The sequence below is a fragment of the Chelonia mydas genome, chromosome 1 (assembly GCF_015237465.2).
Source record: "Chelonia mydas isolate rCheMyd1 chromosome 1, rCheMyd1.pri.v2, whole genome shotgun sequence".
Classification (NCBI taxonomy): Eukaryota; Metazoa; Chordata; order Testudines; family Cheloniidae; genus Chelonia; species Chelonia mydas.
In genome coordinates this window covers 329782508-329805677 of record NC_057849.1, presented here as the reverse complement: position 1 = coordinate 329805677, position 23170 = coordinate 329782508, and the positions used below count along the sequence as shown (strand labels likewise).

The 23170-nt window shown below is 38.2% G+C and overlaps 1 protein-coding gene across 2 annotated transcripts in view; it reads right to left on the bottom strand.

Moving 5' to 3' along the window:
* SEMA3A (semaphorin 3A) overlaps positions 1 to 23170 on the bottom strand; it is a 591215-nt gene that overhangs the window by 135128 nt on the left and 432917 nt on the right. For both annotated transcript variants that reach the window (XM_043552476.1, XM_027823329.3), the window contains 2 exons: positions 4796 to 4953; positions 1212 to 1274 (listed from right to left, as the gene is read on the bottom strand). In XM_043552476.1, coding sequence (XP_043408411.1) covers positions 1212 to 1274; positions 4796 to 4953 — 221 coding nt within the window. The remainder of the gene's footprint in view (positions 1 to 1211; positions 1275 to 4795; positions 4954 to 23170) is intronic.

Sequence of the window (23170 nt, the reverse complement as noted above, 5' to 3'; positions counted from 1 at the left end):
TATTTCTAAGGGAAGTGCTTGTGAATACATACGTGGTTTGAGTAAAAAATATTTGTAGTCACTTATAATCAGGGGACTACGAAGTGGCTAGAGACACTCATACTATAGCCAGGCACATGAAAATTGTGAGCTCCCTCTCCACATACACAGCTCTGGTTATACATGTCAGTCCTGACCTAAACCACCTCTGCTGTTCCAAAAATGTTTTTTTGATGTAGACAACTGTCCTCTAGGGACTAGGTTAAGCCCAGTGAACCCACTTTCACTTCTGAATTAAGACAGTATTAGAACATAGTTCTTCAGAAGCATAAGATCGGCATTATGAATATTTTAGTGAACCATCTCTCAAATTCAGGCCAGTAAAGTATACACATGGGGCCAAATTCCACTCTCAGTCATAGCCTTGAAACTTCACCGATTTCCCATTTGGCCCACTGTGCATGTGTCCATTTGACTTATTGTGTATATGTATCCTCTTTCTCTCTCTGCTCCTATAATGGAAGACAGGACTAAACTATCAATATACACAGAGAAAATTGTTAGGACTTGTGGTGAAATCTTTCTCACTCTCATATATACAAAGATGGAGATATGTGAGTGAGAGAGAAAGTGAGAAGGTACAGTAAAGCATGTATTCAGAGAATCATAGAATATCAGGGTTGGAAGGGACCTCAGGAGGTCATCTAGTCCAACCCCCTGCTCAAAGTTATGTAACTGTTTCTTTCCTGAGGCACCAAAACTCAGGCAGAAAGTTAAAACCACTTAGGCCTCAATCCTGCAATGAACTCCACGCAGGCAGAACCCAAGGAAACCCTGCATGGAGACCTGCTCCAGTGAAGTGTCATGTGGGCACAAGGGTTTATATGGAGCTTATTGCATGATCAGTGGCTAACTCAGTGCAAAATTAATGAAATCAGAAGAAAATTAATTAAGAATCAATTATTCTTACTTTTAGTGGGTGCTTTTTTTAAGAAGCACTTTCTTTTCAATTTGCATGATTTTCACGTCTTATGCACTTAAACTCAGCATCCATTTCTTTGGACCAAAATACCCAACCAACCAAAAAACCTGACGTGACCCAAATCTCATGTTAGAGTAAGAAGAGTAATCTTAGGAAAAATAAGCGCTTTAAAAATTAACACAAGACTTCATGAAATATTCAAATCCTTCACACACAAAACCAAAACACCATTATAAAGATTTGTACTTACCAGAATATCTTTTCCAGCCCACTTACACTCATCCCTTCGGGTATGAGACACAGGCCAAAAAATCTAAAGAAATAAAATAAAAATCACTTTATGCCATTTCATGCTTCAATAATCACAAATTGTATACCAAGTGTTATATGTAGTCTCTTCACCCAGTTCCTTTCCTTTTCTCTCTTTATTCTTTTCACTGAAAAAAAAAACCAAACATAAGCAGAACAAAGTGTATATGATGGGAATCATGGCAAAGAAGATTATAAATACAGATGTATAATGTGGATCTCTGCTACTGACTTTGAAAAATATGGAAGCAAAGGGCTTGATTTTCCATTCAGTTATACTGGTATATCGATATTGATTTTAATGTATTTACAACACTGGTTTAAAAATGGAATGGAGACCCAGGCCCAAAACTTGCACCTTCTTGACATCACTGAATATGATAGATATCTATTAGTGTGTGCCATTTAATGGGACTCTTGACTGTTCAGTTAATATAGTAATTCACTTTTGTTTCCTGCTCTTCAATTAAATGAATAAAAATGGCTATGTTAGTTTGATGCTATCATTCCATCAAGCACTAATGCTGTTGCTGAGTTGGATAAGTGTCTTTGCAAATATCTATAAAGTTCTTCCAGTAATACTCCCTAAGCCTGCTGTAGTATTACTTCTGGTAAAAGAGGTATCTCACTTTCTACAGAGAAAACCCAGAGACTATTTCAGTCAATTATTCATGTCTGTTGAAAATCTTTTAGGAATTACATATAGAATAAAACATGATCTTCACATAATGCCAGGTTACAATTCCAGTTGGTAACTTCAGATAATGCAATATGAATGGCCACAAGACTGGATTATAACCTTGGTATTCAATACATCTTATTTATAAAGTAAAGGGGAAAGTATTAGGAAAATAGGATGATTGCAGGTGACAAAAGAGAATTAAGAACATATTGTTAGTGATATTTTGAGGTCTAGGATGGACCTCAACCAACACCCTAAAATTCAGATTTTTCTTTAATATAATATAATATAATCCAAACAGAATTTGAACTTCTTACATCTATAAAATTGGGCTGAAAATTTCATGAGAACACAGTCTCTCAAAGGATTCTTCCTGCTTCTATTCCTGGCTTAAGCAGTGCAGAGAAAGTGAAAATGAAAATTTACTAAGTTAAAAAAAATAATCAAATTTTTTAGAGCTCCCAAAAGGATCAGTTGAAGTTTTGGGGAAAGGTTCCTATATTATCTTAACCAGTTTTTCATATCTCTAATATGGGCAGGCCAAATTCTCCTCTGATAAAGCTGCAATTATGTTGCCTTGATGTGAAAGTCAGGGAATTTGCACCACTGTAATGACAAGGTGCATTTGGCCTTATTTGTGCTATTTTGCTGAGGCCATAACTTACTTCCAGTGCTTAGGTAGAAATCCTCATTGATCTCAGCAGAAATGCCTGCTCAAAAACTGATGGGATGATGTGATAATTGATAATAATAAGAGATGAACCTGAACCACAACCTGAGATTCAAACACAGCTAAGACTTTAGAAAAGTTTTGATTTGGATCTAAATTTCTTCAGTGACCATGGTCTTTATTTTAGGCTGATCCAAAAATTCTCTAAATCTTTGGGAATGTTCAAATCCCACTTTGAATCTGCAGTTTTGAGCCATCTTTCTTTAATATAATAATGTCTGTTTATTATTTCACACATTGTTCTAGAAGTGTTTGAAGACTGAAGAATAGAAGATACAATTCACTTAATGTCAGAGAGCAGTTTTCTACTGTGGAAGCACCATCCTTTCTTTTAATTATTCCAGATGTTTTGTACATTAAACTATGAATCCCTCAGAGGATACAAATAAATAGCCAGGTTCTTTTATAGCTGCTCTAAAGAGAATAGAAAAGAAAATACTCAGTTTCCCTTTTATCTTTTCCCTTAGAGAATACAAATGAATGGCTTGTCTTCCTTCAGAATACAGAACACAAGGTATTTATTGCTATCATCTTAGGAAGCTAATAGGCAAATGGGCAAAAGGTCAGGTATACCAAGAAAAAATCCACTAGTGCTAAAGCAATATATCTTTCATAAAAGTTGAATCTAAAATGCACCATAAAAGTTGTGGGATTTTAAAGGCTTGAACATAACAAATCAAACCTCCATCTCTGTGTTTACCTTCTTTGGCAAAGCTCATTAGAATAAATTAAAAGATAAAACAACTTTTTAGACTCAAGCAGAAGCATACCCAAAAGCACAGTTGAACTGTACATCAGCTTTTAATTTAAGTCTACAACTTTTACCAAAAGTAATGTCCTCCATCAAGGGCAAAGAGAAATCTGTCACTCTTTTATTAGCATGCAATCTATTATGGTTTATGAGTAGCAGAAACACACTTCTTTAAAACACTCCATGCTGAGGAAAAGAAATCAACACTCACCCTCACAAACACTGAAGTGGCCCTACTCTCAAAAAAAAGTGAATGGTAATGTGACCTTTTTGTGAGAGCTGTCATGACAGTCATCTTCGTTTTATTGAGCAGTAAACATAAAAATATGGACTGTTTGGTGACTAGCTGGCTTAAGGTAAAGTGCATTCATTTACTGGTGCTACTGCTACTGTTTTACTACTTTTCAATCAACTCTTCCTTATTATGAGATGTTAAAAAGGACTATGCTACTGTGGATATAGTGGACTTGGACCAGAAGAATACACATAGAAAAAGGGAGCTGTGTAGATATTAGCACCATGGCTTTACAAAGCCTTAAAGCTTGATTGCTTCAATAGACGCATGTAAAATCCCCCGGTTTTATGCTTCACGTTAGGATCTAGGGATTAACCTTTGTAATAGGGATAGTTGTGATATGTTATATAAAATAATTATGTAATACCTCTGTAAAAAGTATACTAGAGCTTTAACTATTCTGCCCAGGCTTCTAACACATGACAGGCACAAATAATTACAGAACATTAAAATGAGGTTTACCGTATGTTCTCTGTAATGAATAGCTAAAAATCATACATTCTATATTCCCTATCTTGGTGACTTGCGGCTTGTCTACACAAAAAGTGTTTTCATGGCAAGCTGGGATGTGACTGTACCCTGCACTATCCTGCTGAGCGTTACCTGTCCACGTGGAACCTGCTGACATGTACTAACAGTTTGTTAGTGTCCCCTGATCTGCCCCGCTTTGAAATACGAGTAGACTAAAGTACACTAACAGTTGGGGTCCTGCAGCAGGGTCTACATGGACAAATAGCACATCCAGCTAGCATGGAGTACATTCAAACCCCAGCTTGCTGCTCATTAAATGTTCATGTAGACAAGCCCTTGCGTTGTTTGTGTATATTTGTCCACATTTAGAACTGGTGTAACCATTTCAACCAGGTCCAAATTTGGCCTATTATTTCCCCCCTTTTTAGCTGCAACAATTTTCTTTTTGGGGGGGTGGATGGAGGGTTAGCTGTCATAAGCTGTCATGACTTTAAATGTAGTTTATATCTATTGTCAAGTTATACATTATACCTCTGCATAGCAAGATTTGTACCACAGGTTTTGTTAAAAAACAATGATAGTAGGATTGAAGATACCTTTTGATATTCCTTGATGTTAACCAGGTTGAAAGAAAATATGTGATCCTTTGCTCCAACATATAGTCTACTCCGTTCCTCATCCAAAAGGAAAGTGTGGTAATTGGAGCTATTGGCTAGTCCATTGAAAGTGATTACATTGTTGGTTTCCAACATCTCTGCAAGATAAAGTTAAAGATTTTTTTTTGTTAATTTGATGAAGATCGCGGGCCAATGTCCTGATCCTGTAAAGACTTCACTTTGAGCATATATGCAGCCCCACTGACTTTATGGGAACAGTTAGATGCATAAAGGTAAGCATATTTGCAAGTTACTGGAGGATGAAAGCCTAAGCTCACTGTTACACAAGCACTGAACTATGAATGAAATTCAGCACAAGGCCACAACACCACTTAAGGTCCACTGAAACCCTATTTTGAGAACTTATGTGGGGTGTGAGGAATTTTACCCCAGGGAACTAACCAGGAGTGGGCCAAATTTTGTTCTTCTACAGTCAATGAGAGTTGCAGGCATATACCTGAGGATGAATCTGGCCAACTGAGGTAAATTAAATGCAGAGACTAACTCCTCCATCTTATTATAATGTTTGTGGGCATGTATAAGCCATTTCACACAGGCCATTCAAATATGGGGAAAAGGAGACAAACATGACAAGCTGTTGAGATAAAAGCCACATGTTAAACAAGGTCCTTACTTACTAATAACATCTGCGATTGCTGAAACAGGAAGAATTTGAAAAAAAAGCCAATTAACTTTTTGCCATTTACAAGCTAGCATGCTTATTGCATTACACTCAGCAATCAGAATAATAAAATTATATGGGTCAGTTTCACTTATGTTTATAGCAACTTTCATTTTCCAGTTCTCACTCACTTCCACACAGCTGTTGTGTTTAACCAAGAGTGAGTTCCTTCTTCAGTCCAGGTGTTCACAGAACCATCTCAGCTACTCCCAGATATAAACACAGACTTTCATGAAAGTTGTTGTAAAAATAATTTGCATTAAAACAATCAGACTGCATTTATATTAGGTTTTGTAAACGTACCTTTCCTTCATTTCTCTTTCTTTCTATACATATTTGGGATCCAAACCTTTTACTCAGTCATTTCAAGACATGTCTACACTAGCAATTCATACTAAAAATAATTTTAATACTATGGGCCAAATTCTGCTTCGGGCTGTGCACATGCCAGCAGGGGCCCAGAAACATGGGGGACATCTTCCATAACAGCTGGGCAGAATTCCAGTCTAGTGCTGTAGGCCCTGAATCTAGAAAGCACTGAAGCAAACACACAACTTAAAGCATATGAGGAGTTCCACTGAATCCAGAGGTACTCCTCACATGCTGGTTCACGGCCCAAGATGACAGCTGGGAAAGGGAGTGGAGGGTATGTTGACTTCCACACTGAGGGGTGTGCTGGCTAGCAGGCATGCCCAGGCCTCCAGACAGCTAATCTGTTTGGTGTCTCCAGAACATGCTACCCAGAATGACTTTCAATGAAGCTGCGATGTTCAGACCCTGCCTCATAGTGCACCTATCTGCCTTGATTCATGATACCTTGCCTGGACAAGATGGCACATGTAATGCATAGGCAGACTATGCTGTGCCATGTGATTGAAGGCTAGAATGTCACCTGTCCCTGTATCTATCAATGTGCTCACACAATCCAAGGCAAAACCATTTTACGAAAAATGTGCACCATACTTCTCTTTCTTCCTGTAGTCTATGAAACAAACAAATACATTGATCTAAAACACGGACCACTTGAGGTGTATGTTTTTGGTTTGATATGACGCCAGTTTTTATAGCTTTGCAGGATTGGAGCAGCACCCATTTTTGTAGTAATCTGTAAGCAAAATAATTTTTAAAAAAAAACAAAAGGAATAAACTTTATAATGAGCTGAACAAGGTACATTTGAAAATAGATTCCTGCCTAATTTCTGTGTAGTGAAAAGAAGTAATATATGTACATATCCCAGGAGAACTAAAAACAAAATTAAGAAGGTGTAATACAATATGCATTGAGGCAAACCCTAAAGTCTTCCTTAGATTTTTCTCTATATTCACTGTTCTTATTCAGGCAAACTCTCATTGGTATGAAGAGGAGCTTGCATGAATAGGGACTGAGCCAAAAATTAATAAGGAACTCAGGATGTGCACCATACTTTTTGCTGTCCTCTAGGTTCCTTCTGAAGGAAAGATGATACATAAAAGTATATTATATGATGTTACACTTTAAAAATCATTCTACCTAAGACTTAACTTCTCAAATTTTTTGCATAACAAGAAGAAACCAAATGTTCCCATATCGGCCTGATGAAATAATTCTGGATTCTTGTCAAGTTTTAAAATTCAATTGCATTGTCCTCGTGTTCATTCATCTGCATTTTGTTTGAAACTTTACTAATTCTCCTTTACACTGTAATGACTGATTCAGATGTTGAATCTCTTCACTGAATGGTGAGTGATACAAATGATTGATAGCTTAACTTGTCTTAGGACTCTCCTGGTTAGAAATGCATTGATGTTATTTTTATCTGATAATTCTCCACATAATATAGCTGTCAAAAGCCTTTATACTTTTTCTCTTACACACTTTTTCAGTTTAAATTCCCAAGGGTGTGAGCCTGCTCTTGGTTACTCTGGTGTAATCAGGAGTAATGCCATTGAATTCCATGGAGTTACACAAATGTGAACCGAGTATAAATGAGATGAGAATCCATCATCTACCATCTCTGCTTGGTAGAGAACTGAAATGATGGGGTTACCACTTAGTTCTAATTATTTCACATCTACTGTTTCTGCTTTGTGCATTACTTTGTTTTCTAATTTAATGTCTACTGACGGTGTCAAGTGATAGCACTGTTATCTGAAGTTCTCATTAAGAAGAAGAGGTACAGCATAGTCAAGAGCAATTACATCTTCTTTAACACTGCTCTGCAGATGTGAGTCTATTTTGAGCTGAAAGGGTATGCAGAGATAGTTCATTTTTCCTGCCCATTCAATTGCTGGCTTCTTTGCAGAACAGATAAAGGTGTTAAATGTGATATCACCTACAGTGAAATTTTGCCTCCAGTGGCAATCTTCCAACTGACTTCAATAGAGCTAGGATTTCACCCCTTGGGTCCAATCCAATGCCCATCAAAGTATCCCATTGACTTTAGCTGGCATTGGATCAGGTTCCTAGGGCTTGATTCTAATCATATTTATGCCATTGTAAATCAGAACTCACAATATTGGAGCCATAATATTGCAAAACCTGATGTGAAATCAGAAACAGCCTTCTATTCACTAGAAACTGACAACTGAGTCTGAGGACATGAAACAAAGTTCAAGTGTCGATGATTCTCCCTCACTACCGATTTCTAGTAGGGTGGGGTTCAGACAGAGACAGAGAGGCTAAATATTCTCCAAAGTCACATTGCTTGTTTTTCAGGTGTTGCATTATTACTTTGGCAAAGAATATAACCAGGCACTGCCTCCTATGATATTTTGTAAAGGGCTGCTGAAGAGCAGAGCAATGGCACTTGCACAATCAATACAAATTAACTATTCTACCTCCTCAAATTAATTAGTTTCCAAGTGCCTTTCATCCAACAGGTTTTTTAGTATTCAGCCAGTAGCCACAGAAGAGATTATGACAGAAGTAGCAATGAAAGGACACATTCCTGGAAGAGCAATGATGCCGATCAATTCTTTTCACTGTCAGCTTGTCATACGGGCTAGGTACTGTGTTGATCAGCTTTAAAATAAACCCATATTTACAAGAAAGGTTGAATTAAAATGACAGGGGCTACATGATGAATGCCTTCACAAACTCAATGTAATTAATACTGATGTCTACAATGCAAGACCTTAATTCATTATTTTTTTCATATTGAAGGATGGAAGCCTGCTTTGCGCATGACCTATGAAGACACACAATAGTTACCTGTTCTTGTAATCATTGGTTGACTTCCTCTATCCTTTCTCCAATTATTTTATTGAAAACATGGTAACAGTACTTCACGAGGTGCTGCAGCTTGCCAAATTTCCTTTCTTGAGTAATTGCTTGGAGACCATTTTCTTATTTCCATTTTATATGTCTTCAGCTTGTACTCATTCCTGTCATTTTGATCATTTCTCTGTAAAGCTATAATCACTGTGCTGTGACCTTAATATCATCTATAAAAGGTAGATTTATAGTGGATGGAAATACTTCAAATGTAATAAAGACTTTATCACTTTTGGTGCTGCTATTCCCAACTGACCTTCAACAGGATTGATGCAGATGACCAAAGTTAATACTTGGAAATGCACTGTATGTTGTAAAAGTTTCTAATTCTGATGAGTTTTCACTTTTTCCTCTCACTGAAGCCACATGGAGTTTGAATTGTTCAAGAGATTGCAGGCCAAATTCTGCTCTCAACTCCACCACTGCAATCCCCTTTAAGGCTGTGGTCCATGGTATGGTCTCTCCTCTTATTTTATTCGCTCTTTCTAACATTTCCAATCCCTAAATATTTGCATTTGGTTTAATCTTTCTGCTTTAGATGCCATAAAACATTTTTAATGGATTGATGTTTTTGTTGATCCAATCCAGGGGTGAAAGTACGCCGGGATGGGACGGCGTACCGGTAAAAAGCCGGTACTGGCCTATACGCAGCTGACGTTAAAGTGCTGCCGTGACAGCGCTTTAATGTCATTGCCCCTTTTGCCCCGCCGGGCCGCTGACAGGGGTGGCAAAAGGGGCAGTTGCCCCGGGACCAGTGATTTAAAAGGACTTGGGGCTCCCGGCCGCCACTACCGCAGCAGCGGCCAGAGCCCCGGGGCACTTTTAAATCGCTGCCGGAGCCCCAGGCAGTGCAGGCCAGGCAGCGCTGAAGGGCTGGCTGTGGGAGGCTGACCCCAGCCCCACCTCTTCTGCCTGAGGCTCGATCCCTTCCAGGGGCCTGGAGCCAGGCCCCCTACCGGTAAGTGTTTCATATTACTTTCACCCCTGACCCAATGTGTCTTTCACTTGAATCTGAATGCTGGGTTTGTCAAAGCACCTTGGTAGAACCACTCCCAAATACCCCTTTCAATATATGTTTATTTTATTTCCTCATGGAATTTCAGTCCAGTCATACATACAGAGATTAAGGATCAGATCCTTCCCCGTGAAGTCAGTAGAAGTTTTGCATGCACAAGGCATGCAAGCCTGCTTTATTTTTACTACACTTTCTTTCATTTGAGAATGGAGTAGACAATCACAAATGTAACTAATATGAATGCAGTGAGTGAAACCCTGGGGTGCTTACCCAAAGCTTGATAATCCACTCTGTTATGCTAACTTTATGCCAGTTTAATTTTACTGGCTTTAGTAGAGTTTGCAGAGAAGAACGTGTAACAGAAAAGAGACTTGGCCTTTTGGAATTAGTATTTACTCAGTCCTAATTCAGGCAAACTCTTCTTGGAGTTAGTGGAACTCTGAACAAAAATGTAAGATTTAGCCCAACATTCTTTTTAAAGTCTTTACAATAAAGTATCTTCCTGTGTTTTCTACTGTTTACAATCCAGGGCCCTATCCAATTTCTATAGAAGGTGTTGGAAAGACTCCCCTTGTCTGCAATGGGAAATGGAGCTGGCCCAAGCCCATTACTGGTGACTATACAGATGTATTATAAATTCAGAATCGCATGTCAGAACTTGCTTGCTAACCAAATGAGTGGGTTGTTGCTTTCAGAAATTTCCCCACCTCCGTTGCTTTGCCTCAAGTGATATTGTCTCATTGTGCATCTCCTAGCGATAGATAAAAGATGAATCAACAAGTATTATAGCCATCATAAGGGGATTTTCTGAAATGTTAATGATGCTTCCCACAACATCTTGCTAGAATATTTCCTTCTTGTATCACCAGGCTTTTGTCAGCCACAGTACATTAAGTGAGCACTTGCTCACTATGTGCAAATACATATCTTGCTCTAACTGATGCATATCTTTCTTGTTCCATACTTCTTGAAATAGCTCTAAGTCAGACATCACTGTATGTCTGACCATTTGCTTAAAGGAGGCTGTGCAGGGGAGAAAAGGTATAAGCTCTCCTCACCCCAACTTCTGTTCAGGGGATGGAGGAAGTGTTATAGGGTTTCCACAGTTCGCTGCCCATCTGCAGAGGACACTGCAGGCACTATGGGGCCACTACACCCTGCCAATAAACAATGGGTGAGAAGAAGGCAGAGACTTGCAGACAGTGAGCGGAGTCCCTCATAATACACCGAACAGCAGAGTTTAGCTGGTAAAGGAGGTAAACTGCATCCAGCACAAGGCTCCAGTGACTTAATTCTCCTATTTGAAACAAGTGAGAAACCAGACAAGGAATCGTGACTCACTGTCCCTACACCAAGCTGCTTCATCTACATGTCTAGAAGTTGCATCTCAGCCGAGACCCAAACATGGTCAGTGTCCTTTATTTTGTTCTGAGAAGCAGATCGACAATTTCAATGTTAATTAATTGTACTGGATTGCCTAGATGAATACCGTCCCATGGTATGATTCTGCCACCCTTAGTCCCGGTGCGTAGCCCCTTCTAACTTAAGTACTAGTCTGACAAAAGGTAGCAGAATCTGGCCTTCAATGAAGAGAATATATTATAAGGGAATGCAATAATCCCCTATGAGAAATGCCCCATTAGAAAACAAATTAATTATCAGAACAGCTAAGGGAAATCTTTTGTTGTGATGTAATTCAAACCATCACTATCCATCACAGCTTCCTCAGAGCAGGACTCTGTGTTGAGGTTTTCTTCAAATGAATTAATTTTGTATCACTTATTCCAATGTCCATTAAAAAAATCTCTTCACTTTCAAGATAAGCTCAGCAGAAAAAAGGAAAGAAAAATGGTAACTTCTATGGGTAAATGGTTACACAATGATGACTCTAACTGGGAATATCACCAAGTGATAATTTTTTATTCCAGATGTAACACAAGCCAAATTTATACAAGAATATGATCTTTATCAGTGTTATGAAGGCCATATCCATTTTTGTTACTCTAAAACCAAAAAACTTTTGCAATCAGTAACTTTGCTTCCTCCTACATTATGAGTGAGATAAGTCTGAAACTGCATTTTATGCCTTATTGATGGCAATTCTCTGTTATTGTAATTTGAATGTAACAAATCATTGGGGGAATTATCTTATCAGTAATCTAAATACAATTGGACCAGCATCTCTTTCACAGCTGTTCAATCAATCCTAGCTTTCATCCTTTTCTATTACCTTATCATAACAGTCGCCAGTCACTGACTTCCATTGACCTCTACTGGAAAAAATCCCAAACAACATTTGCTTAGCTTTGCACTGATATAAACCATTTGGTTTTCAGAGATGAAAAGTAAAGGAATAACATTTTCATTAAAATTTTATCAATTAAAAATCTGGATGTCCAAAGACACAATATATGACCTTTCTTGGATTTGTGTTTTAAGGCAAATATTCTAAATGAAACACCCATCATATTCTAGCAAAAAAGATTTCAATGCCGCAAGTATACCTTGACTAAAAACAGACATTCTGTCATTAGGGATGCTGGTCCAAGTTTTGGTTTCAGTTACATTGCTATGAGCATGGAGTAACACAATATACTGTAGACTTCAATATACCATAGAATTTCTATGTATGCTTTTATACTGTGAAACTGAGAGTAGAGTTTGGCCCACCAGTATCCAGTTGTAGAGCAGTTCTGGAAGTGTTCTCTGTCTTAATAATTGAAAGAGTCACATGATATTTTAAAGACATAAAACATTTAAATTTTTAAAACCAACCTGTTTTCTTTTATTATGTGTCTATTTGGTCTCTGAAATGAATCCAGATTATCCCTATTGGGCAATCATTACCTTATAACAACATGAACATTATTAACCTTTGAACTAAACATGATGCTTTTTAAGATATAGTTCATGTATATGTAACTATTATCAGTTAGACTTGGCAAGTCCACTATATATTTTACTATGGGTTTTGTATATCTTTGAAACTCTAAGTCCTGTTACAGAAACTGAGACAATGGAATTCTTTAAACTACATATTTTTGATGATTAAAGAGCATTTAGGAAAATTAGAATATATGCACTTCACTACCAGCCCTCAAACTCTGCATGCAAAGTGGAGATTAAGGATTCTTCAGTGTCCCCAAAGGAGTAATAGTCAGACTACATACAATTTCTTCTTTGAAGGATTCAGAGTAGCAGCCGTGTTAGTCTGTATTCGCAAAAAGAAAAGGCGAACTAGTGGCACCTTAGAGACTAACCAATTTATTTGAGCATAAGCTTTTGTGAGCTACAGCTCACTTCATCAGATGCATTCAGTGGAAAATACAGTGATGAGATTTATACACACACAGAACATGAAAAAATGGGTGTTATCATACACACTGTAAGGAGAGTGATCACTTAAGATGCGCTATTACCAGCAGGAGAGTGGGGGGGGGGGGGGGGGGAAGAGAAGAGAGCCGGGGGAGAAAACCTTTTGTAGTGATAATCAAGGTGGGCCATTGCCAGCAGTTAACAGGAACGTCTGAGGAGCAGGGGGCGGGGGGGAAATAAACATGGGGAAATAGTTTTACTTTGTGTAATGACACATCCACTCCCAGTCTCTATTTAAGCCTAAGTTAATTGTATCCAGTTTGCAAATTAATTCCAATTCAGCAGTCTCTCGTTGGAGTCTGTTTTTGAAGTCTTTTTGTTGTAATATTGCGACCTTTAGGTCTGTAATCGAGTGACCAGAGAGATTGGTGACCAGAGAGATAGGTGACCAGAGAGATAAATCCAGGATTCTAGGTGGACTCCTCCTGAAGGTTGAAACAACAGACTGGACTTCTACATAGAGTGCTTCCGCCGACATGCACGGGCTGAAATTGTGGAAAAGCACCATCACTTGCCCCATAACCTCAGCCGTGCAGAACACAATGCCATCCACAGCCTCAAAAACAACTCTGACATCATAATCAAAAAGGCTGACAAAGGAGATGCTGTCGTCATCATGAATAGGTCGGAACATCAATTTAAAACTTAGTTCTGGTCTTACTATTTGCAGATTCTGGCAATAAAAAACCTATCAGGAATTAGTTAAAAAATTAATAGCTATTAAAAAGAGCACCTTCTCCCCCAAAATTAACACCTTGCCTTATTCTGGAAACCTCCACCAAAAAATGCAATCAAACCCACTTATCAGGGAAGGCAGTTTATCAAGCCCCGAAAGGGAACTTTATTAATGCTCAAGCCCCATAAGTGATATTGCTATGAAAGTCAGTCTTCAACGAGGCGAAAAGGTACAAGTTATCAAGAAATGAAAGTGTAGACAGCGTCCACTGGGGAGATCACATTATCTATAAACAGTGCCATTTCAATCTCATGAAACGTCATGCAACTGAGGCATATACAGGCTTTCAACATCTAACATTAGCATTCGCAAATTGATTTAATTAACATAGCCAGGGAGTCTCCATAATCATGTTTAGAACTTGTATGCAGTGAAAGTGTTTACACAAACTAGACAAAAAGCTTAATGTTGTACTGCTAGCAATAGACTGTGCCTTTGTGTGGCTCAGCCACATAGGGGAGTGACAGGGAATAAGGCCAACCCCAGAGTTAGTGAGGTGCAAAGGGGAAACTAAGATGAAAGACTGCCGTACAGTAATTTACTTCCCCCTGGAATCCTATTTTCAAATGTGACTTTGGAACTTAGGAACCTAAGTACCACTGTCTTTCAGCGAGCCCTTTGTTCCTAAGTGCCTAAATCTATTCTGAAAATGGGATTTAGGTTCCTAAATTCCAAAGTCACATTTGAATATAGGACTTAGGGCTTCTCTATACCAGGAGACTCAGGAAAATTAAACCATATTAACTAAAGGTGTGAATTTAAAGTGGATTAGTTAAAATGCATTAAACCTCTGTGTAGACAGACATTCAGAATTAAAGTGGCTTTAATTCAGTTTATTTTAAAAGGCAAATATTATTCCCCAAATGCAACAAGTCCCTCTTTTTGTTATAATTTTAAATGGAGTTTAGGTACTGAGCTGGCAATATAAAAATGCAAAGAAAATATTTAATATCTAATGCAGGTGGGCTAATTAATATACAGAATTGGGACAAAGATTTAGAATCATTACTAGAAACTCAATCATATCCTCAGAGTTGAAAAATAAAACCACTTTAGATTTTTTACAACATCAGGAATAGAGTTTTAATGGAAAATATATTTGTCTTGTTACTATTGACTTCTTTCAAGGAAGACAATATTTTCATGGCGGAAAGCTGTGCATGAAAACTTGTGTCTATCTGTCCAACACCCTTAAGAGCTCTGTGATTCACAAAATGAAAGTAGCCACCAGTTATTCTGCTTGTTGGCAAATCATTATAATGTAAAAAGGAGCTAGTTAGATGGACTCTGTCCAGGTTTCCTTATGAGGGTGCAAACCACTGACCTGATACTGCCAATTCAAGACCTAGCAATCAACAGTCTTTCCCCTAAATCAGGTTTTTATTCAATTGGATCCACCCTACTCTCTGATCACATACCCAGCACTTTGAGAAAGTGTCCTTTCAAAATAGAATAAAGGATAATTAAAGCTTAGCTGAGATTTACATCTTCTCCAGTCTCTTGATAGCCCCTGTTGCCTCTAATCCACAGGGGGTGATTTGAATTAATTTCAATGAGAGACTGAAAGCAGTGGTTGGAGTGTAAAAAAAAAAAAAAAAGTCTGGGCAGGTGACATGAAAACTTTCCCACACAACTCTGCTAACACACTTTGATCACAGTAGATAAAAAGCGTTACTTTTTCAATTGCAGACCTCCCCTGCGTAGACTATAGTGCCAAATCACACATGTGATGGGACCCAATTCTACTCCCAGTTACACCCATGAAAAACAAGAGTAACAGAAGACAAAGGAAAAAGAAAAGGAGGACTTGTGGCACCTTAGAGATTAACAAATTTATTAGACTATAAACTTTGTTGAGCTACAGCTCACTTCATCGGATGCACAGAATGGAACATATAGTAAGATATATATATACATACATACAGATAAGTTGGAATTTACCATACAAACTGTGAGAGGCTAATTAGTTAAGATGAGCTATTATCAGCAGGAGAAAAAAAGCTTTTGTAGTGATAATCAAGATGGCCCATTTAAACAGTTGACAAGAAGGTGTGAGGATACTTATCTTAAAGAAATAGATTCAAGATGTGTAATGACCCAGCCACTCCCAGTCTCTGTTCAAACCCAACTTAATGGTATCTAGGTTGCATATTAATTCAAGCTCAGCAGTTTCTCCCTGGAGTCTGTTTATGAAGCTACTCTGAAAGAAGTCAATGGAGTTACATCAGTCAGATTGAAATCAAACTCTGTCTTTCTGGGATGTTGGATACTTCTCATTTACTCGGTATTTCTCAAATACGATCTGACTCTTAACTTGTTACTGTTATTTATCAAATGTTTCCAGTTGTACCCACAATGTGGTACGTGCTGTACAAACATTGCTTCCCGTCCCAAGAGATGATAGTCATCAGTGTACAACTCACACAACCCACAATACTGTTTTCAGTTCAGAGTGAGTTTTTTATGGTGTGCAACGCCCTATATCAAAACTTTCAGTGCACTTCAAGCCATACTAACCAAACCTACTTTTTCTGGTCCTGCCCTTCTTTTTCTTCCCTACACTGGTGTAATTGTAATTCACTCTAGTACAAAAGGTTCCTAATCAACAGTTAAAGTCAAACATGGAAAGTAAGCACTAAACATGCTATCGCTGTCATGTTCTGTCATGTTCTGTATGTTCTGTATTTTCATTGCTCTATCTATTTTTAGAATCAGCAATGAGGTTCAACAGATATTTATATGAGGCAACAGAAGAAATGAATGGTTTATATTCTTGGAGGACCCTGTGGTATACCAATGAGATAATTTCTTCTATGAAAGCTACTCCTTGCATATTTAGACAGAGATCAAATGCATATCTTCCACCTGTGGAATCTATCACAACAGAAGTCTTTAGAAAATGCTCTCCTCTGACATGCAGGCTGAAGGACCATGAAATCAATATAGGCCTGATTTAAAGCCCATGGAAATTGATAGAGAGACTCCTAGGCCCAGATCCTCAAAAGTATTTAAGCAAGATCTGTTTCCTGACCTGCCTGAGTGTCTCTATTGGGTATATACTACCTAGAGGCCTATAGAACTTAGCTCTTCCACCTCCCAGGTATGTGCCCTAACTACTAGGCTATTGACCATCCTGGGGTGACTCTTTCTCTCTCTCTCTCTTTCTTCCATCCTGGAACTAAGAAAAGTTTCCAATTCAATATTTGTCAAAAACAATACATTTGCATGAAAAGTTTCAGTTTTGATGAATTGTCCATTTCCAAGAAAATTAGCATTTTGTAAAATAATTCCTGACCAACTCTCAATGTAGGGGACACCTCTTTTTACTTTTCCAGAGTCAACAATCCTATTCATTCACAATGGTGCCACTAGTTATGGTACAAATTTCTCTTCAAAAGCATATTTTTGGCGTGCAATATTTGTGCGTTAGTCAACTGCACCTCAAGTTTCAAAAATGCCCACACTGACCTAAGGTACCTTGCTTCATCATTGACAGATGAGAAACATCTGTGAGAATCTGGAAAGCTGTAGACAGCACCTTCTGAAAGGTAAGGGAGAACTCATGTTTCTTCTTGATGGTCACACATGACTAACACATTGTGATTAAATGGTACTCTTGAAGACTTTCAAAAGAAAAAAGTTTCATATGACCTAAAATTGAACAGGACACCGATTCAGTATTTTCCAAGTAAAGGAACTCTGGTTGGTATTGAACACCTCCAATTGAATGCAAAGGGCCAGATCTTCAGCTGATATAAATTGGTAGCTCCACTGACTTTAATGGAGCTGTTTTGATTTACCCCAGATGAGGATCTGTCCCAAAGTTGAGCTAGCTCAACACCTCTGAGAATCCACTTATCACCTAATAGGACTGGGGACATTGGGCCAGCTATAGCACAAGACAATGTCGAGCAATGATGAAGCCTTTGTGCTTTAGCCTTCTTTGTAGTATAATATTTAATGACTAAACAATATCTGTGGCAAAGAAGTTATAAAATACTACTGTGGTATCCTGTGGCAGAATGCACCAGGCTTCTAAAATAGCTGGGAAAATTACTCTTTGACTTTACGTAGACATCAGTTTATATCTAATTTTTTAAGGACACAAGTTAGCAATGTAGTTGTTTCCAAAACATTTGCAAATAGTTCAGCTAAAATAATGTATAAGGATGCTAATGGAGAGACTTCCAGAACATAAATCGGAGTTAGCCACCTAACTATCCTCTGTGCTTTTGAAAATCTCCCTCTTAATATATTATCTACCCATGCATCCAAAAACTGCAAGCTCCTCCAGAGTGGATATTGTCACCTGCATATTCTTGATACCAATGAGCACTAACGCTCCTGCACTGTCTATGAGTGTATATACACCGTTCTATATTATTTTAAAAAATATGCTATCTTTCAGTCTGTCTTAACCATAGTTAACATGCCTATCACAGTGGCATCCAGCCATTAACCCACAGTGGAACTAGACTTTAAATATTTCAATTTAGAATTAAAGCACGACCCAAACCCCTATGGAAAAAACAACAACAAATGCTCCTTTTAGATACATCATCTTTTAGCCTTAAAATGATCATTACAAATTTGCTGCTAACTGTTGTTTCTGCAGATGTATATTCAAGAATACAATCGTGAGATACAGATGTTGACAAGTTGAAAAAGAAATCTGGTAGGAAGAGTCATAGTTGAGGAAGTCTGCATCTGCTTTACTACTCACCCCCAAGGGGCTCAGTGGCCTGATACAAAGACAACTGAAAGCAATGGGATTCTACAAATTTCATTGAACAATGGATCAAGCCCCTAGAGAGCACAGTCCCTAGAGCTCAAGCTAAAATATTATGTTCTGGCAGGTATCACGAGGTAGTGCTCTTACACACCACCTTTTTCTTAGCCTGTGAGTAAATGTTCACTCTTCAGGAAAATATGCTGTGTTGTTAGTTTTGTAGTTAGTATACAACTGTATGCTGTGTAGTTAATATACAATGTTCTGTGTATAGGTAGCCGTGCAACCATCAGGAGAGTACACTCTCTTGCCTTGGCCTCTGATTGGAGTAAATTCTTGAAGCTGCTCTTGGGAACAGGTTTCAGAGTAACAGCCGTGTTAGTCTGTATTCGCAAAAAGAAAAGGAGTACTTGTGGCACCTTAGAGACTAACCAATTTATTTGAGCATAAGCTTTCGTGAGCTACAGCTCACTTCATCGGATGCCTGGGAACAGGGTTGCTCTTGGGAACAGGGCATTGGTGCTGGCCAAAGATTCCTGGAAGAAGATTGCCCTGGATGTTGCTTGACAATCTTTATTCCAGTATTGGTGCAAATGTATAAATAAAACAAATTACACTTATAATATAACCAGACTCTGTTTGGCTGATTTCTTCTCCACTGAGAGGCTGGCCTGCAAGGCCTGGACATCTGCTACCACTTGGCAGAGGGTGTCAGAATGGGACATTGTTGTTGGAAGACGAGGCAAGAATAACTTTCTCTGATGAGTTTGAAAAGGTGCAAATCCAGAGAAGTCCAGATGAAAATTCACTTCACCTCCCCCCATCCCTTCCTCCATCCCCAGGGAGTCTTTTCACAACCTTGGCTGAGCCCTCACAGAGAGGCATTCTGCAAAGACATTTCTTCAGTAACAAGGGCTAAAACCTCTATTCCTCCCTTCTAGAAAATTTTAACAAAAGAGACAATAATGAGAGATAGCATGTGTGAGAATTATGTGCTGTTCTTTGTATTCCATCCCCTTTTGCTTGTTGTCTACTTAAACCATAAGCTCTTTGGAGCATGTTCCTTGTTTTCATATTTATCTATTACACCCACAAAAAATGATGCTAAGAACACCATTAAGGTTGCAAAATCAAGTATTCAAAAGTTAGGAAAAGTTAGCAAAGTCAAGTATTCAAAAATTAGGAAATGGGAGTGCAGGTGTCTGAGCTCTGGGGGCCCCACACAGCCACCTCCAGCATCCTCCAAACGGAACTGGGTTGTTGTAGGGGTTTCTTTAACTCTCTACTCCTGGGGGAATCATTTTTGCTGCTGTCTGTGATGTTCACATACTTGTTGACAGGTATTTTGAAATAAATTACCAAAATAATTGAAACTGGAGTGATTATATTGTGTTATTTTGACAAATAAAATATGCAGAATTATAAAATATTGTGTGCAGAATTTTAAATTTTTTGGTAGGAATTCTCCCAAGATAATGTTCAGAGTGCTACTCCCATTGGCTTCACTGCAGATGAGAGCTCAGCACATCTGCAAAGCAGACCCCAAGGTATGAAGTTGAGCATCCAGAAACTGAGGAACAGAAAATTAGTGACTACCAGTGAAAAGTCTGGTTTAAATGACTTGCCTGGCATCACACAGAAACTCTGTGGCATAGAAAGGGACAGAATCAAATTCTCCAGCATAGTATTCAACTACCTTAACCACAAGACCATCCTTTCTCTTCCTGCAATCCCCTTCCTCATTCACTGCACATCTTCCAACTTCTGAAACAAATAAGGCAGGGGTCCACCAATCTCCTTTATTATAAACCCCTGATTCAAGACCCTAAAAGTTCAAGAATTTTTTTAAATGGGCAGAACAATATATTTTTCCCTAGCCTCATTCTTGGAAACTGCCAAACTGGCTGAAATTTTCCAAAAAAATTGAACCTGAGATAGAATACCTGGCATGGAAAATTTCAGCCCAACCAGTTAATTTGACTAAGTTATAAGCAACCAGAACAAGGGTCTTATAATGGAAAGTGTTGGACAACTTTAACAATAGGCAGTACTACCAGTCTCACCTATAATAAAACTCCCAGTACTCATTTAGCACCAGGTAAATAATATCATAGTTCAGATTATACAAAAATAATAGCCCTCACAAATGTGAATATCTCACACATACCCATTCACATTTGTGAGGGCTATTATTTTTTGCATGATTTTCTGCATGATTTAGGTTGAAGTTCAGGAAAACTCTTAAATATGTGCTTAGCTCCCACTGAAGTCAATGGGATTTGGGCATGTTTCTAATGCTTTACACGTGCTTAAGTGCTTTCATGAATTGGGGTCTTAAGCTATTTTCTAGGTAAAGTGACTAATTTATATTTTATGGAGAGTGAGAAAGAGTCCCATGAAATGGACAATCTGAGGTTTCCACACATCAGAAAACTGCATAACTGCAAGTGATGGCTGAAGCTACATCCTAATTCCTGCCTAATCCTGAGCGGTTTACTTCTCAAAATAAACAGTCTGTACCTTATGTCCTTACTGGATTACTGTGAGTAGGATGTTTACATAATGGATATAGCTAAGTATTCCCCAAAAATAACAGGAGAGCAATTCCTTCCCAAGTGCTAGAAGCTAGTGTAATTTAGTAGATTTATTTCAATATACCAGTAGATGCTGTCTAGTGATAGTACTCCGATTGTGTCCCATCCTTCCCTAGAGAGTTCATCTCATTGAAATGTTGATTTGCATGACTATTTTCCAGTGGCTACAAACATGGAGGCAAACCCTTCATTCAGTATAAGTAAACATACTTTACTTTTTTATGCACAACAGATCCTAATATACTAAATATTACTAATAGTACTGCAAATAATAACATTGTACTTGCATCTATCATATAAAGATCTAAGAGCACTTTTAAAAATCAACGGGACGTGAGTCTCAGTTACAGGTAAATGTCTCTTAAAGTGAGTGAAAATTATTTTGACACTCGCTTTAAGGCCCCTTTACACTGCCAGAGTGGTGTAAAGCCTTAGTGCCAATGACAATGAGCCCAATAAAATTCCAACAATATTGTAAGGCAGGTCTGAACTACTATACCCAGTTTACAAATGGGTAATTGGAAGCACAGATGTGGTAATTGACTTGCCCAAGGTTACAAAATGAAAAATGCTGACAGAGCTGAAAATTGAAGAAAGAAGTCCTCACTTCCAGTCCCCTGCTCTAACCACTGGACACCTGGCTTTATTAATTCACACCTTTATATTAATTGATTTAGTCATGTTAGGTTAACATCCATCACAGCACAGGCATAACAGGTTCCTCCCTGTAGGAGAACAATTAAGAATTCATTGAAGCTAACTCCCTTCAATGGCGGGATTGCCTTATTCTAAGCAACAGCACACAACAACCAATGTCAGCAGTGGATGTGATGTATGCTCATGCCAAACAATTGAAAAAGGTGGTGGAGTCATGACCACTACAACCAACATGCCACAGAGCAAACCAGGATTCAGAGACTGCACAGAAATCTCAAATACTGTGGCACAGAACATATATCAGACACAGAGAACCATAGATATATTCCTGGCCAGACCCTCAGCTGGTGGAAATCAGAAAAGCTCTATTGAAAAGGAGCGATGTTGATTTACACCAGTTGATGATATTTTCTTTCATAAATCCCCTCTTTATATTCTCAGGCATAATCAGTCTAAAAACACAGCTAAAGGGCACACAAACTTGAATAGGCAAGAATCTATTTATTCATATTTTGGGGATTTATACTACTCTACAATAGTCATCTAATCCTATAATATGATCCAACAAGGCTATTTTAATCTTTTAAAATGGAAAATATTTATATTATATTCATTAATTATATAATGTTATATTAAATTATATTAATGTTACGTAATATTATATGTAATACATTATTAACAACAACAGCAGCAGCAGCAGCTCGTAGAGACTCAGATTGGGGATCAGGGCCCCGTTGTGCAAGATGTTAGAGTCACATAGAGTAAAGAGATAGTCCCTGCCTATGAAGAGGTTTGATAAGAAACAACAATAATAAATAAATAGAGGGAGGACAAGGGAAACAATCACGGTGAAGTAATAATTTCAGCATACTAAGGCTGAAATCCTGGCCCCCTTGATGTCAATGGCAAAACTCCCATTGATTCCAGTGGGGCCAGGGTTTCATCCCAGCTGTTCAGTCAACCTCAGTATTCGATGTATCAAGACAGAGGTGAGTTTTAAGGAGCAATTTTAAAGAACCATAATTTAGTACGTTTATTGCTAATTTTGTGGAGGTCCTTCATGTGTAGGAATAGCATGGGGGAAAGTATGAAGGTGTGTGTGGGAAAACTGAGCTAAAAGGGTGAGTTCAGACTACAATAACAGAATGTTTCATGCTAATACAAAAATATACTATAATGTCTTAAAGAAACAAGGTGCTGTTGATACAAAAGGGCAAAAGAACTGTAACGTTTGAAGATTAACTAGCTTTCCATTTATAGATTGTTATTGCACG